This window comes from Argiope bruennichi, chromosome 6 (genome assembly GCF_947563725.1).
Source record: "Argiope bruennichi chromosome 6, qqArgBrue1.1, whole genome shotgun sequence".
Taxonomy (NCBI): domain Eukaryota; kingdom Metazoa; phylum Arthropoda; class Arachnida; order Araneae; family Araneidae; genus Argiope; species Argiope bruennichi.
This window is the reverse complement of record NC_079156.1, coordinates 111,102,638-111,119,881: the sequence shown is the minus strand read 5'-3', so window position 1 is coordinate 111,119,881 and position 17,244 is coordinate 111,102,638. Positions and strand designations below refer to the sequence as shown.

General features: G+C 27.3%; 1 protein-coding gene across 1 annotated transcript in view; it reads right to left on the bottom strand.

Moving 5' to 3' along the window:
* LOC129971907 (zinc finger protein Gfi-1-like) overlaps positions 1-9,569 on the bottom strand; it is a 75,356-nt gene extending 65,787 nt beyond the window's left edge. Inside the window, exon 1 of the mRNA XM_056085885.1 lies at positions 9,150-9,569. Coding sequence (XP_055941860.1) covers positions 9,150-9,294 — 145 coding nt within the window. The 5' untranslated portion in view covers positions 9,295-9,569. The remainder of the gene's footprint in view (positions 1-9,149) is intronic.
* Between the last annotated feature and the right edge of the window lie 7,675 nt (positions 9,570-17,244).

Genomic DNA, 17,244 nt, shown 5'->3' with positions numbered 1-17,244 from the left:
GAACAGGATATTCATTCAAATCAGTGCCACACAGCTAATTTGTAAACCTTTAGTAAGACACAGATCTGCTAAAATTGTCTAAATGGAAAATGATTATATTTTATGTAACTTGATTCAATAAATGGTCTAATAAATAACGAATTTTTGATTTTACATAAAGCTTCATCTGTAGAAATCACGTATAACAAAAAGTTCTTGAAACACTAATATTTTAAATAAAAAGAGTTAATTTCCAATCAACTAAATCAATCACTTAAACTGACTGATTTATGAAAATTTGAATATCACTATTCAATAAAAAAAGGATAATTTTAGATTTTCCATCGATCGTTTCAAAAAAAAAATACGCCAATCAGCGCGCAGGTTTCTCAAGATTAATTGGCCTAAGATTATGAAAATGTTGAGTTTTTCTAAATATTTAACATTCAAAACTTCATAAATAAGTTTTAGTTGATCGTGGAAAATAGAAACATTCATTCATTTATTTAAAATTTGGTGTGTCCAGAATATTTCTCAGAATGATACCTTACTGCATTAAATTTAGACATCATAATTTTTGAAATATATTTATAGGCCGGAACAAAATATTATTATTGATTTCACTTCAATCCTTTTGAAAACAAAACTAAAAACTGAATTTTATGCTGAATCTGAGAAATTTTTGTTGAATTATTGCTTGAGATATTACATAAATTATGAAAAATATTTTGTAGTTCACATAAGACTTAAATACCGAGCGATTCTGTTTGCAATACTCATATTCAATAATAATAATAATAAATAAATAACAATAAAGATGATAAATAAAATAAGACGCTTGGTTTTATTAAAAAATATCTTTATATTAATTGCAATTTCATCATTTCCACTTTAAATTAAAGTTGAAGTTTTACCGGAAATGACAACAAATTAGCAAAATATATATAGTAAATTGAACGAAACGATCTAAACAACAGTATAAGTTTGGTATGACTATCAAAATTTGAAGATTAAAAATGTTTTCTTTGATGTTTCTTTTGTCCATCAGTATTTAATCCTAATTGTTTAAAATTTTAGTTCTTATTCTAGTTTCATTCTTAATTTCATTTTTTTTGAAATCTTAATTTTGTATTAAATAAATAAAAAAAGCGAAATAAACTCTAAATAATTTTTTACGTTCATCTTTTAATCATTCGTTTAAATTATTACTCGAAAAGTAAAACTTTTACATATAATGAAGTTAATTCAATTTAAATTCGATTTCAAAATAATTTTTAATGTTGTTCCTCAATATATAATCTCAATGATTTAAAATTTTAGTTCTTGTTTTGATTTCCTTCTTCTTAAATTTCTAACTTCTTTTTTTAATTTTATTCTTCAAATTTCACAATTCCTTTTTTGAAATCATAATCTTTTTTTTCCTGTTTTATTAAATTAATCAAAAAAGCGAAATGAATACTAAATCATTTTCACATCCATTTGTAGAAAAGTGTGAGATTTGATCTGAATAGATTGCAAGAGAATTAGCACTTGCTCTGCGTACCAGGGGAGGTTGGTCTAATGCAGAGGTTCCCAAACTTTTTTTTCTCGTGGACCACTTTCAAAGTTTTAATATTTTCGGTAGACCCCCTGCTGCTACATTTCTACTGTATTCCCAAAACTCCTAAAAAATACCACCCTAAATTGGGGGTGTTAAGAAGGAAAAAAAAAAGTAGCACATTTTCTTGTGTCCTATTTATTAAAATAATACTTGTGATTATACAAAATTATAAACATTTATTATTACAAACAATCAACCATTGACAAAAAATCAACAATGAACACTTAAATGTGAATCAAAAACAAAAAATAGTTATACTTTTAATGAGACGGATGTACTTGATGAATTGACAGCAAATTATCAATATTTAGCTTCAGTTTTGTAAGAAGTAATCTCAAATCTCCCCATTCTGTGATGTTCAATCTGCTCCTTTTTTTTTGTTAACAGGTTGGTAACGGCACTAAAACTTCTTTCGACAAAATATGACGAGGGAAACGCTATAAAAAATTTGGTGGTGGTGTACACTTGTACTATTATCTATTGTTCTATTCAATTCTGTGTTTGAACTGAGTCTCGAATATTTTTGAGTACCTACCTAGTGAATGGTGCTACCTGCCTACGTTGATAGGTAAATCCAAGCCAAAATTTTTGTTCTTTATTATGAAAACCAGAAAATGTTTCGTAGACCCCTACGTACAACCCTACGTACGTTCGTAGACCCCTACGTTTTCTTTTCACGTCTACGTGGACCCCCGTGTGGTCTTCTATGGACCCCTGGGGGTCCACCTGGACCACTTTGGGAACCTATGGTCTAATGCTTCACACCGGATCACTTATTCAATACATATATGTACTTTTTGACACATGACAATTTTAAACCCATTGCGTAAGCTAAATTAGTGTGTAAAATAAGATAAAAACATCCATATTACATATGATTATTATCAAAATAGCTTGATCATTTCTGGAACTTTTTGAATCCTCGAAAATTTTAATTCTTCTCTGTTTCGATGATTTAAAAAGAATGATGCCGGCGTCCTGGCATAGGGGTAGAGCGTTATCCCCGTGATTTAGGCTTCCTGGGTTCAAGTCACGGTTCGAGCATGGTTGTTCTTCGTATGTTCTATCTGTGAGATGTGTGAAAGTACCCCTCTGTAAAAAAGGGATGTGCAAGCGAATGAGTGATGCGTGAGTGGCTAAGACGTACACTTGGCCCCAGTTGACGTACCAAAAACAAGAGACGCGCCCTCGGCTTAAAATTCCTGACTTTATCAACGGGCTTGTCCCGGGGAAGTGCCATTAAAAACAACAACAAAACGAATGATCCAATCTATAAACGCAGTATTTGTTATTCTGCGAACATCCATTATTATATTTTAGATTTGCCAATTATAAAAATATTAGTTATATAAAAATATCAAAAACTACATGATTTTCCATCGATCATAATTGTAATACGTTAAAAAATATTAATTAATAAACAACATAACATAAAAATTGTGATATAATCGACAAATGAGGTAAATATAAATGAGGTAGAAATAATTTAAAACCATTTGAATCTGAATTGTAATTAGAAAGCAGTATATATTTCTATCCATGTAACATTTTTAGCATATCATTTGTATTGACTTGTCTACAACTCTTTTGCTACTGGCTACAATCAAAACCTCTCTAATGCGAAGTTCTTAATTTATTTAGTTTGTATTCTAAATAATGAACTTCGATAATACAGCTGCATAAATGTTTTACCGATAAATTATTTACATTTTTTTCCTGAGTAATTGTTAGTCCATGAAAATTGTTAGTAATGCCCACGTAATTGTTAGCACCTCCATGAAAAATTATCAGCAAAAAAATGCCTTGTATCACTAAATTTCTTCGTCAGGAATCAATTATTTTTCTTATGTCAACTGTATTTGCTATGCATTTCTTGCCCTGTTATTGTGAAACCGTAATTTCATTATTATACTTGACATGCTTTTTAACTTTCTTCAGAACAACCTGTGTACATACCATTCATATTGTAGAGATATTCAACTCTTTTTCTATTCGTGTTTGCTTTGAATGTATATAATGCATTTGCAAATAAGTAAGAAGTTAAAACGGAAATGTTAAATGGAGAAAAACTTTTAGCCTGGTGGAATATTCTTTTCGTTTAAGGGGATTTTCTCGTATAACACAGTATACTCAAAAGGGTGAGGTGTCCAATATTTGATTTTAAATGGAACCGATTTTCCAAAAATTAGTTTTTCTTACCTTTCTTGCGGCACTGTTTTTCTTTTTTAGCTACAGAAAAATGAATAAGTTTCTTTTTGAGCAAAGTATGTTTATAATACAGGAAATATTAAGATATTGTAAAATTGGCACTAACTTTTTTCCTATAAAATACTCTTTTATTAATGAAAAACATAGATTATTTTTGAGAAAATAATTAATTTTCTTCAAAACAAGTTTTTCGTAGAAAATTATTTTGAAAATATATAAAAAAAATTAATTTCAAACATTTAAAAAAAATCTCTCGTAGATATGATTTTATCATCAAGGAAAAATTATATTTGTTAAAACCTGTGATACAATAATTAATAAAGGCAATTTAATTTTTTGATTATTAAAGTATAAGGACACATTTCAAGACATTTCGTTCCTAAAAAATGCGAAATTTAAATGAATCATGGGCTTAGTATTAAAAATGAAAAATAAAACTATCGAAACAATTAATAACAATTTTAATTAATCAAAAATTTATCAAATTTGTCTTAACTACATAAAATTCGACACTTAACTCGGCATTTTTATCAGAATTTCTCTCAATAGTTTTAGGCTTTTCATTCTGTATAAGATTATGATCCTTATTTTTACCATTACTAGTTTTTATAAATCAATTACATTTATTTTAATAATTAAAAAGATCCTAAATATTTCAGATCTTTTATCAATTTCAGGAAAAATTGCATAAAATTATAATGCACAAAGAAAGAAAAAAAGATTTTTGTTTCAAAAACATTCAAACTTGAGTTTAATTGAATTTGAAACTTTATTTTAATTTAAAATTTCATTAAATATTCACATGAATTTCTAAAAAGTATAAATATTTTGTATAAAATATAAAAGAAAATATATTCCTTCAGATTGAATGCGATTTCAAAAGATGCCATAAACGATTTTCTTAATTAAAAAGTTCTTATTTAAGCATTTAAATTTTTTTCCTTTTAATAAACATAATTAGTAAATATACATTTTTGAAAAGTTGAAATCCATCTTTGCATTCCATCAAATGGTAATATCTTCATATTTGAACAGATAAAAACCGAATCCTGTATTTAAAGTGAAATTAGAATTTATTTTATAAATCATTAGTTATAATTGTCATTACAAGAAAAGAATTATTTTATCAATTGACATATGCATAAATAGTTAAGTGAATTTGGTAAATAAACTTAATAAAATAATTTCCTTCTTTGAAAATTTTCTAATCGCTTAGTCTGTTTATTTAAAAAAAATGTTTATAGTGTATAAAATTAAGAAGTTTTTGATGTATTCAAAGTTTTGGAGCTCGACCGATTTTGAGATGAAATAACAGCTATGATGTAATAGTTCTGCGTCGACCTTTAAAAAAACGCATCTGCTGTCAAAGAAGCATACGTAATAATGAAGCAATACTGGTAAAAGCAGGTCAATCTTTTAAAAACGCATCTGCTTTCAAAGAAGCATACGTAATAATAATTCAATACTGGTAAAAGCAGGTAAAAAAATATATGCGATTAAAAGATGATGATGAAAATTGCCGTTTATGCTTTATTCATTGCCTACGCGATTTCGAGATTCAAAGTCCCCCTAACCAAAACAACATCATGTTCTCACATGATAATAAAAATTTATAAAGGAAATAAAAAAAGGGCATGAATAAATAAAAATTTAATTTTTAGAAAGCTCTCAATTTGAACTAGGCCGGAAATAGACCAATATTGGCCTTGAGTAAAGAAGAAATTTTTATAAATAAATACTTCTTTCAGATGTTTATTTATAATTCTCCCATCTTCTTATAAATAAATATTTCTTCGAAGTATTTATTTATAAATCTATGAAAAAAATTAAAGGCGATTCGAGTTTTTAATCCGAAAACTCTTATTATAATGATTTTTTAGTTTTTGATTAATATATCTTAATATTATTTTTAAAATTTTACTTTTCATTATAGCAATGATAACGTATAAAAATATATTTAAAGTAATTATAATTATAATTCATAATTTATTAGTTGTAATCTATCTGTATTGGGAAATAAAATTATATTTACAAAGGTTAAAAAAGTTCTTTCATCATTGAAAGAATAAGAGATCAACAGTCATAATAAATACTGGTACAAATTTTTCCAAAATAATTAATGATTTCTTTAAAGATTCGACTTAAGAATTTGCGAAATCAATTTACTTTATAACAGGAAGAAATATTTAAAAGCCTAATTGTATTGGAATTGTTATTGGAATACTTGTATTGGAATTGTTATTTTATAAGTATTGTATATCCTTACAATACTAGTAAAAATACTCGTTTACTACAGTATTAACATTTTGCTTTACGAATTAAATTACTGATCAGTTTTTTTTTTAGAAGATATGTTTCATAACTGTTAAATCCCATTAAAATCATTTTTAATTTTTTTTTCTTTTAATGTAATTTAAAACACAAAAGCATATAAACTCATCTAACTGAATGGAAAAAATATTCAATATCCTAAAGTATTCAAATATTCTTTCCATTGTTCTTCCCATTCCCCCCCCCCCAAAAAAAAATCATTCTCCCTTCGAATTTCTGAAAGATTGCTTACTTAATTTATTAAGACATAAATTAAATTATCAGCTAAAATATATGAATAATATACTATACATTGTTAGCAGTGTTTAGCATTAATTTTCTTAAATCACTTACCATGACTGGTTATAATTATTTTTTTATTTTGTCAAAAATGATTATTAAACTATGGAAAGAAGATTCAAGGTATGGTTTTTAATGTGCACTGCTTGTTTCACATGTAAAAAAATAGTTAACTAGTTAAATCGAAATTCTAATTCCAAATTTTTATATAAAATAAGAATTTTATTGCAAACATTTAACAGCCGTAAATAGTAGAATCAATTTGACTATAAACCGTGAAAAAAAATACTTCATTGAAGTCAATACTTCCAGTTTAAAGGAAGAAAAAACATTTTTTTTATCTCTAATAATAATAAAGATGAATGTCTGTGTTTGTATACGTAGGTGCACATTTGGTGCTCAATAGGTCAGACAGTTTTTCTACAGGTACCAGATTTGGCTTATATTTACATTGGAAGGTAGAAATATTCACTTCGGAGCGATTTTAGAAAAATCCATTTTTATTTATTAAAAATTAAGCTAAATTTTGCCCCTTTTTTCGTAATAACTACCAAAAATATTATTGCACAAAGAAAAATTTTACGCCTCTTCAAAATTAAAAAAAAATTATGAAAAACAATTTAATAATCTTGCAAATTTTTCCGGAAATTTAGCAATTTTTTAATCTTTTTTTTTTGTTTAATTTCTAAAATTAGATTGCATTGTTGCCCTGAAATCCAAACTGTTTTCATTATTTTATCGAATATTTAACCGCATGATTTTCTACCATTGGTGAAAGCTTAAAGAAGAAGGAGTCTTTTTAATACCTGTGTAGCTTACAAAAACGAATAAAAAAGTGAAGTTGCAAAAGTACGAAGATAAATGAACTGCACAGTTACGTTTTAAATAGTACTATGAAGTCACGGGAGTGATATCCATTAGAAAGGTTATTGTTCATAATAAAGAGAACACATGTAAGACAATTAAAATAGTAAGTCTTTAATGCCTGACAATATGGTGGAATCATTGACATAAAAATGACTATAATGACTTAGCTGGAATTAAATATGTCTAATTTTCTGGCTTACCAGTTAGTCGTCAAGATGAGTTGTATTTAATAAGAATTATATTCGTTTAGAAAATATTTTAAATTATTTAAAACAATAATTAAAATAAAAAAAAATATTTAAAATGACTACCTGAAAAACCGAAATGAATAAATTGCACTTTCGACCAATCATTTTTAGTCGAAATGTCTAGTTAGTATAATATGTCAAATATGCAATGCAGCTGGAAAGACATACCATAAAGTTAATTTTTCTAAAAAGTTTTATTTTTTGTTTGTTTCATTTGATTTTAATTACTTTTTTCCATCTAAAATTTAAAAAAAAAAAGTGCGAAAAAGCTTCAAAGATGGGTATTACTTTGAGTATTTTAAATCACTTGAGTATCAAATTTTCTGTACTATCTTATTAAATTATAGATCCTGCTTTTGTGAATGTAAGGTTATTTCATGCCGCTAAGGACCTATAGAATACTTGAAATGGTAATGTATTCTATATCATTTTTGCATCTAATTATAACATCTCTGAATGTTTTTGCTTCTGCTAAAATGTACAAAAGCGTAATAATTACAGAATATTTGAAATAATAATCCATTCTATATCATCTATAAAATTATAGCATCTCTGAATGATTTTATTTCCGCTTAAATGTACAAAAGCGCAATAATTACAGAATATTTGAAATGATGACGCATTCTGTATCATCTATAAAATTATAGCCTCTCTGAATGATTTTATTTTCGCTTATCAAAAGCGCAATAATTACAGAATATTTGAAATGATGACGCATTCTATATCATCTATAAAATTATAGCATCTCTGAATGATTTTATTTCCGCTTAAATGTACAAAAGCGCAATAATTAAAGAATATTTGAAATGATGACGCATTCTATATCATCTATAAAATTATAGCATCTCTGAATGATTTTATTTCCGCTTAAATGTACAAAAGCGCAATAATTACAGAATATTTGAAATGATGACGCATTCTGTATCATCTATAAAATTATAGCCTCTCTGAATGATTTTATTTCCGCTTAAATGTACAAAAGCGCAATAATTACAGAATATTTGAAATGATGACGCATTCTGTATCATCTATAAAATTATAGCCTCTCTGAATGATTTTATTTCCGCTTAAATGTACAAAAGCGCAATAATTACAGAATATTTGAAATGATGACGCAGTCTATATCATCTATAAAATTATAGCATCTCTGAATGATTTTATTTCCGCTTAAATGTACAAAAGCGCAATAATTACAGAATATTTGAAATGATGACGCATTCTGTATCATCTATAAAATTATAGCCTCTCTGAATGATTTTATTTCCGCTTAAATGTACAAAAGCGCAATAATTACAGAATATTTGAAATGATGACGCATTCTATATCATCTATAAAATTATAGCCTCTCTGAATGATTTTATTTCCGCTTAAAAGTACAAAAGCGCAATAATTAAAGGCAGATTAGGCTCACAAATGAATACATTAAGTGGTTAATCCCACCAATCTTTTCTGAATACCATATCATCAGAATAAAGTAAAAATATTTTTGATTTATGCTATCTTCTCTATAAATGCTAAAAAAAATCTTTACGTTGTATTCAAAACGTAATATAGTGCACGAAACATAGTCATCTATTTCATGCGCCATAAACAGGTTTTTAAACGTAAAAATTGTGGTAGCAATGAATTGCACTTACCCTTGTCCACTCTTTTCGGGGTGACCACCCTGAATGCACTCCCCATCTCCCTGCTGAAAGTCAGACCACGTGGAGGCGAAGACAGACGGCACTCCCCTTCCAGCTGACCCCGCACTTTGTCCGGTGAGGGGGAAGGTCTAGTCATACGGACAGTTTTTCGGAATTTCTATTTCCTTCCTAGTTTTGTTTTAAGTTCGAAATCGTGTCAGAGCATTTATCGCTATGTCTCATGCTTGTTGGTCCTTGCTTACTTTGCAGTTATAAAAGAAAGTTCAACAGCTCGACGCAATGATTTCCTTTGATAATAAGAAAGTTCAAATGCATGTCATTTTTTCCCGAAACAGTTGGCATAAAGAAATGGGAAACTGTTCATTCTTATGTTGATATTCAAAAGAGTTAATAGTACTTGTTCCATGTAATGCCATTTTCTTGCAAGAATAATTTGAAAATTATTTCTTCTTCTTAAATTTTCTTTTAAAATGATCTTTAATCTTATTTAGTATATTTTATTCCTGGAAGAATGTTCCTCTTACGTTAATTTTGCATCACTTATTATATCAACAATTTTTTAAATGAAAACTTGAGAAACTAAATAGTTCAAATGTCATTATTAAAATAACTTTCCCATTGCAGTTTTAATATTCTTAAGTTCTTTTTATAATTTCTTGAGTTTGGTATTCGTTAATGGGTTGATAATTATTTCTTATTTTTGCCAAACTCTTGCATTATTTCAGAAGGAAAAAAATTGCAGTTTTTTTTTTTTCCACATATCTTTTACTCGATAACACAATTTTCTGTCATCTTTCAAAAACCTAATCTTAAAATATCACATGCTGTAAGCAGTTTTCTCAATATGATAAATTGTTTTCCACCGTTCACTGAAAGATGAACTTTATAATGCAGTTTATTTTTTTACTCATATATTAAAAACTTGAAATTTAATTTTTAATATCATTAATTATATATTTATGCTTCCATAGTTGGGATATTTACTTTCCAAGAAACGCTTACTTCAATGTTCTTTTAAATTACTATGCTTAGAATCAAATTGGATCGAACGAAGTCAGCTGCATTTGCTCAGTCGTCTGCAATAATGTTCGTTGAAAATCGTCTGCAAAAGCAGAATTCGTTAAATTCAGTGAATCAAGATATCGTTTTCCTTTTCATGCTGTTACGGAAACATCATCAAAAAGCAACCAAACGATTTTAAACTGGATTCGTTCGGCGAGGGACTGTTGCTTGCACCTTTTATCGTCTGCCGGCGAGAATTGGAGGCACGTCGGCTTGCGGGCGCTACCTCGTGCGGTTGTCGGCCGTCACCATTCGGCGTTGGGTCGGGGTTTGGTGCGCTACGGCCATGTGCATGCGCACCGTGGGGGCACAAGATGGGCGGGGCTTGGGATCTGTTTGATGCTTTTGATTAGCGTCGGCGCAAAATAAAGGAAGCGCTGGAGGGGGGCAGGGAGGGTATTTTAGCGCGCTTGGCATTTCATTTGCGGTGTCAATCATCTCCTGGGTTTTACGACAGTTTTTGATGTGACAGAAAAGACGTCGGCGTGGTTTTGCGCCTTTTGGGTTTAGATAGAGAGATTTTGAGAACGGATTTAGCCAGAAAGCTGTGAAAGCTAAATGTTTCGCGGGGACTTGAATAGAAAACAAATATACCTTGCTAATTCTCTAGCTTTCTCCCTTTTCAATCATATTTCAAGGCAGTTGTGTAGCCTAAAAATTATTTATATATATAAAAAATATCCAGTTTGCTCTCGTGATTTCAGTTATATATATAAAGTCTTAAATTTTTTAAATTTTGAAAAGTTTTTTAATTAAATTTCTCTTTCCCATTTGGACCCTGAAAAATTAAAATGTTTTTTTAGGGTCTAAATATTTGTTCGGTTAGAGTTTCCTCATATTTCTCACTTTCAAAGTAATGCAGAGTAATAAATACAAGAAAAAAAATCTGTATTACATTCTATAAGCCAATTCTAGTCGTCACATTAAATCGTGATGAATTCTCAAGAGTAAAAAAAGAAATATTGAATAAGAAACTCATTCTATAAATACATTTTTTCTTAGTTGTTAGTCTTTAAATAGAAAATTATTTATTTTTTACAAAAGCAATATAAAAAGAATTTTCATCTTATATTTTGCAAGATAATCAAAATCTCAGAAAACAAAAGTGAAAAAATATTTAAAAAAATAATAATGGAAAAATGTGTAAAGGGGTGTTGTAGCTCAGCTGCCCATTGAATTATTAACCGGCACAGAAATAAAAAGTAAATTGAGAATGAATTAGATAAAATACAAAAGATTATTTTATAAATTAAATACTCGAAAAGAAATAATTCTAAACAGCAGAAATATTGCAAAAATGTTGCAATACGTTTCTATAAATTTAATGTAATAAATTTTTGTGAAATATCTACTAATAATAAAGATGAATATATGCATCTATCTGGAGGGGGGCGGAGGGATTTGATGTAATTTTTGGAAATATTATCACATAATAATGAGTTTTACATCATTTCAAAATTTAAGAAATTGTCTTTTTTAATGACACTAATTTAATAATCATGCAAATTTTCCAAAAATTTTGTCAATTTTTAAAAAATATTTTTTTTGACATCATTATTTTTATTTATGACTTTATAATGCCGTCAATTCTTATAGTGCTCTAGTACATGTGCGAGTAATCTATTTCATGTTGCATGTTATCGCTTGTTAATTTGTTCATTTGCGTTAATTCAATTATACTCCCGGATTTCTCATGTAAACTGCATCAATAATCTTTATTTATAATAAAATTGAATGTGTGCGTGTGTTAACGCTCTACCGGCCAATCCATTTGACCTAGAGTTAACAAAACTAGAACAAATATACTTTGTCGGATGGAAATCTGCACTTCGATGAGATTTTTTGAAAATTTTAAATATTTTAATTAATTAAAAGCTGAACAAAATTTTGAACTTTTTCCATCATAACTTCCGAAAATATTATTAAACAAAAGTGAATTTTATGCTGTTTTAAAAATCAAAGAATTTTCATTTTATGATATCAGTTTGGTAATCATACAAGGTATATTGCTGATTTTTGGCAATTTTTATTTATTTTATTTTTTTATTTTTTGCTTAATTTTCTATGTCAGATTATATTCCTGCCCTGGAAAACAAACTGTTTTCAGTGTTTCATTAAGTATTTTATAGGAGGGATTTTTTTTTTCGTTATTGAAATCTAAAAGAAGAAGAAGAAGGAAATTCTGTGTAGTTTACATGGCTTATATAAAAGTAATTTTACATGACTTACTTAGAAGATAAAATGAACTGGATATTTACGTTTTTAATAGCTCAATGATGTCATGAAATTGGTCATTAGAAAGGAACATGTACAAAATACCCTGAACATATGCAAGACAATTTAAATAACACAGCTTTAATGTCAAACAATTTGGCGGATACATGGGCATGAAGTTATATGTCAACGACTCATCTGAAATCAAATATAACGAATATTCTAGGCGAACCAACTGGTCGTCTGAAGTGACTAGTACATAAGTGTACAAAATTTAATTGAAATCGGTCCAATTAGGAAGAGACGCGATGCATATGTACATAACTGTAAAAATTTTTTTTATTTACATTAACTTCTGAAAATCTATAATAAATGGGTAAAAAACTATAAAAACAATCCAATAAATCATTTTGATTGCAAAAATTATTTTGTCCAAAATGCAAATTTTAGTTATTCTTATGCAATACAAAGCTAACTATTATGTTGTTTTTTTTAATCACATATTTAAAATAAACTAATTTAACAAAAATATTAGTTAATTGATGATTGGCGATTTAATTTCATTAAGAGCGAAGAAAAAAATAAAATGATTTAATAATGATCTAATTTGTGATATATTTATAACATGAATTTCCAAGTATTTTACGCTTATAGCCCATTTTGTAATATTAAATAATGTGAAGTATATTTTAATATATATTATTTGATAAAAATACAATTAGTAATAAAAACCGAGTTAAAAGGAAAAATAGAATCAAAATTAAACCAAATAAAATAAGAATCCAGCCTGAAGACTTTCTCAAGGGTCACCCTCAGGCAGGGATTCAAAATAAGGGATTTTTTCTGTGAGGAATTGGACTTTTGTCCAACAGTCCCTCATGACTCCAAAACCCCCTGAAATTAAAGCCAAAGAGATACACAATTTTTTCATAATTGGTTATGAGAGTTATTATATAGTTTATTTTATGTTATTGTATTTTTGCTTATTGGTGGTCATATTCTTTTAATTTATTGTTTTGTTTCTTTTCTGTAAAAATGGTGTATTTCTTAGGCCTTAATTTCAGTAAATTTTCGGATCGCGAGGGGTCAATACTGTTGGACTAAAGTCAGATCCCTCACAGCAAAAATCCCTTACTTTGAATAACTGCCTGAGGGTGACCCTTGAGAAAGTCTTAGGTCGGATTCTTATTTTATTTTTTTAAATTTTGATTCTATTTTTCCTTTTAACTTCGTTTTTTTTTAACCGATTGTCTAGATTCATCTGCGTTTTAATAGTAGCTGCATTTGAGCTCTCTAAATATAATGACGCTTTTTCTGTTTTTTACTTTTTTAGTTTTTAGTTTCGATTCCGAAATAATTTAGTTTCGTTTCCGAAATAATTTGGTTTCGTTTCCGAAATTATTTCAATTTTAGGTTGTTTCAATAATAGGTTTTAATTTCATAATGCTGATATTTTTTGGTTACTTATTTGATAAAAGATATTTTTCAATAGAAATTTCTGAATATTCAGATATAAATAGTAAAATTTTTTACGTTGAGGCTTCTCGAATACGATAACTTTATTCATTCATATGATTCAAAAATTAATTAAAAATATCCGATTTATTTTTAATTTTAAAGGGTAAATATTCTTCATTTAAAGTTCAAAATAATTTGTGCCCATCCAATCATCTGTGAAGAAAATAACTTAATATATCTATTAGAGGATTAAAAATTTCTCATACTGCAGTGTTATTTTTCCCATTCTTAAAAATAGTTCCTTACTATACAAACCAAAGATGAAATTCTTTATTCAGGGAAAAGAATATTATGTAAAAATTGTAGGCAGAACTGATCTTTTTCATTAATCCAAAAAATGAAATAGTGTGTTTTCATTCTTTGAAAGTAATGAATTTTATGTAATAAATTGTTGAAAAAAATAAATTTTATATAATAAATTCTTTGAAAGTATTGAATTTTATGTAACATTCTTTTATCATTCTCCAAAGAATGAAAAAAAAAAATAAAAACTTTGAGAAAAAAAATTACACACAAAAGAAGTGTAAATTAGAATAGAGATGTAAGTATAATGGACAGTAATGAAATCCTAAAAATAAGCTTTAGAGTGTACAATAGAACTGTCCATCATCCGTTGATATGTTGAACTCCAGCAAAAGTCTATAATTCATTTCCACTTTTATGCAAATAATTGAAATTGGCTGTGAAATTTATTAAATAGCCAGTGTTTTTTATTGAGTTAATTCATTAAATAATAATAAGTAAAAAATTATTGAAATTCAATTTTTCTTCGTTACTGTAATACCACGGGCTGTTTTAGTTACAAATGAGCATTTTATAAACTTTTTTTTTCTCATTTTTTTTCTCGAGTTTATTTGCTATTAATTTTTTATATTTTCTTATTCCTTAAATGTTTATGAAACAATAAAGGACATGAGTTAAGGACAAATGGATGAACACTCTCATAATCAAATATCTTTCAATACAGTAGAATACATTTTGCAGTAAAATAAACTCTACTCAAGATTTCCCTAGATTTTATTTGCTATTAATTTTTTGTGTTTTCTTATTCCTTAAATGTTTATGAAACAATAAAGGACATTAGTTAAGGACAAATGGATGAACACTCTCATAATCAAATATCTTTCAATACAGTAGAATACATTTTGCAATAAAATAAATTCTACTCAAGATTTCCCTCGAGTTTATTTGCTATTAATTTTTTGTGTTTTCTTATTCCTTAAATGTTTATGAAACAATAAAGGACATTAGTTAAGGACAAATGGATGAACACTCTCATAATCAAATATCTTTCAATACAGTAGAATACAATTTGCAATAAAATAAATTCTACTCAAGATTTCCCTCGAGTTTATTTGCTATTAATTTTTTGTGTTTTCTTATTCCTTAAATGTTTATGAAACAATAAAGGACATTAGTTAAGGACAAATGGATGAACACTCTCATAATCAAATATCTTTCAATACAGTAGAATACATTTTGCAATAAAATAAATTCTACTCAAGATTTCCCTCGAGTTTATTTGCTATTAATTTTTTGTGTTTTCTTATTCCTTAAATGTTTATGAAACAATAAAGGACATTAGTTAAGGACAAATGGATGAACACTCTCATAATCAAATATCTTTCAATACAGTAGAATACATTTTGCAGTAAAATAAATTCTACTCAAGATTTCCCTCGAGTTTATTTGCTATTAATTTTTTGTGTTTTCTTATTCCTTAAATGTTTATGAAACAATAAAGGACATGAGTTAAGGACAAATGGATGAACACTCTCATAATCAAATATCTTTCAATACAGTAGAATACATTTTGCAGTAAAATAAATTCTACTCAAGATTTCCCTCGAGTTTATTTGCTATTAATTTTTTGTGTTTTCTTATTCCTTAAATGTTTATGAAACAATAAAGGACATGAGTTAAGGACAAATGGATGAACACTCTCATAATCAAATATCTTTCAATACAGTAGAATACATTTTGCAATAAAATAAATTCTACTCAAGATTTCCCTCGAGTTTATTTGCTATTAATTTTTTGTGTTTTCTTATTCCTTAAATGTTTATGAAACAATAAAGGACATTAGTTAAGGACAAATGGATGAACACTCTCATAATCAAATATCTTTCAGTACAGTAGAATACATTTTGCAGTAAAATAAATTCTACTCAAGATTTCCCTCGATTTTATTTGCTATTAATTTTTTGTGTTTTCTTATTCCTTAAATGTTTATGAAACAATAAAGGACATGAGTTAAGGACAAATGGATGAACACTCTCATAATCAAATATCTTTCAATACAGTAGAATACATTTTGCAGTAAAATAAATTCTACTCAAGATTTCCCTCGAGTTTATTTGCTATTAATTTTTTATGTTTTCTTATTCCTTAAATGTTTATGAAACAATAAAGGACATTAGTTAAGGACAAATGGATGAACACTCTCATAATCAAATATCTTTCAATACAGTAGAATACATTTTGCAGTAAAATAAATTCTACTCAAGATTTCCCTCGAGTTTATTTGCTATTAATTTTTTATGTTTTCTTATTCCTTAAATGTTTATGAAACAATAAAGGACATTAGTTAAGGACAAATGGATGAACACTCTCATAATCAAATATCTTTCAATACAGTAGAATACATTTTGCAGTAAAATAAATTCTACTCAAGATTTCCCTCGAGTTTATTTGCTATTAATTTTTTGTGTTTTCTTATTCCTTAAATGTTTATGAAACAATAAAGGACATTAGTTAAGGACAAATGGATGAACACTCTCATAATCAAATATCTTTCAATACAGTAAAATACATTTTGCAGTAAAATAAATTCTACTCAAGAATTATATGGAAGAATGTTGTCAAATTTGTATTATCATCTAGAAAGGACATTAGTTATCATTTTATCTCAATCACTAGCTCTGAAATCATTTTGCGATGACCCTTATAATCGAGAAAATTACAATTTAATACATTGTTTTGGACCTTTATTATTATATCTCTCTATTACTAAGCTATATGAACTCTTAGAATGCTTTCAAAATAGGATTTTTTTTTTTTTTTTTTGGCCTGCAAATTCGGAAAAATAAAAATGAAAATTTAAATGTATTTCTGACGATTTTTTTTTTATGAAGCTGATTTTTTTCCGAGAAATAATACAGATAACAATCTGAAATTTTTATCAGAATTTTTTTCAAAAATTAAATTACAAAAATTTCAATCAAATTAAAATAAAATTTCAACATTTTATTTTTAAGAATTTACTGATACAATATTATAGATAACTTAACAT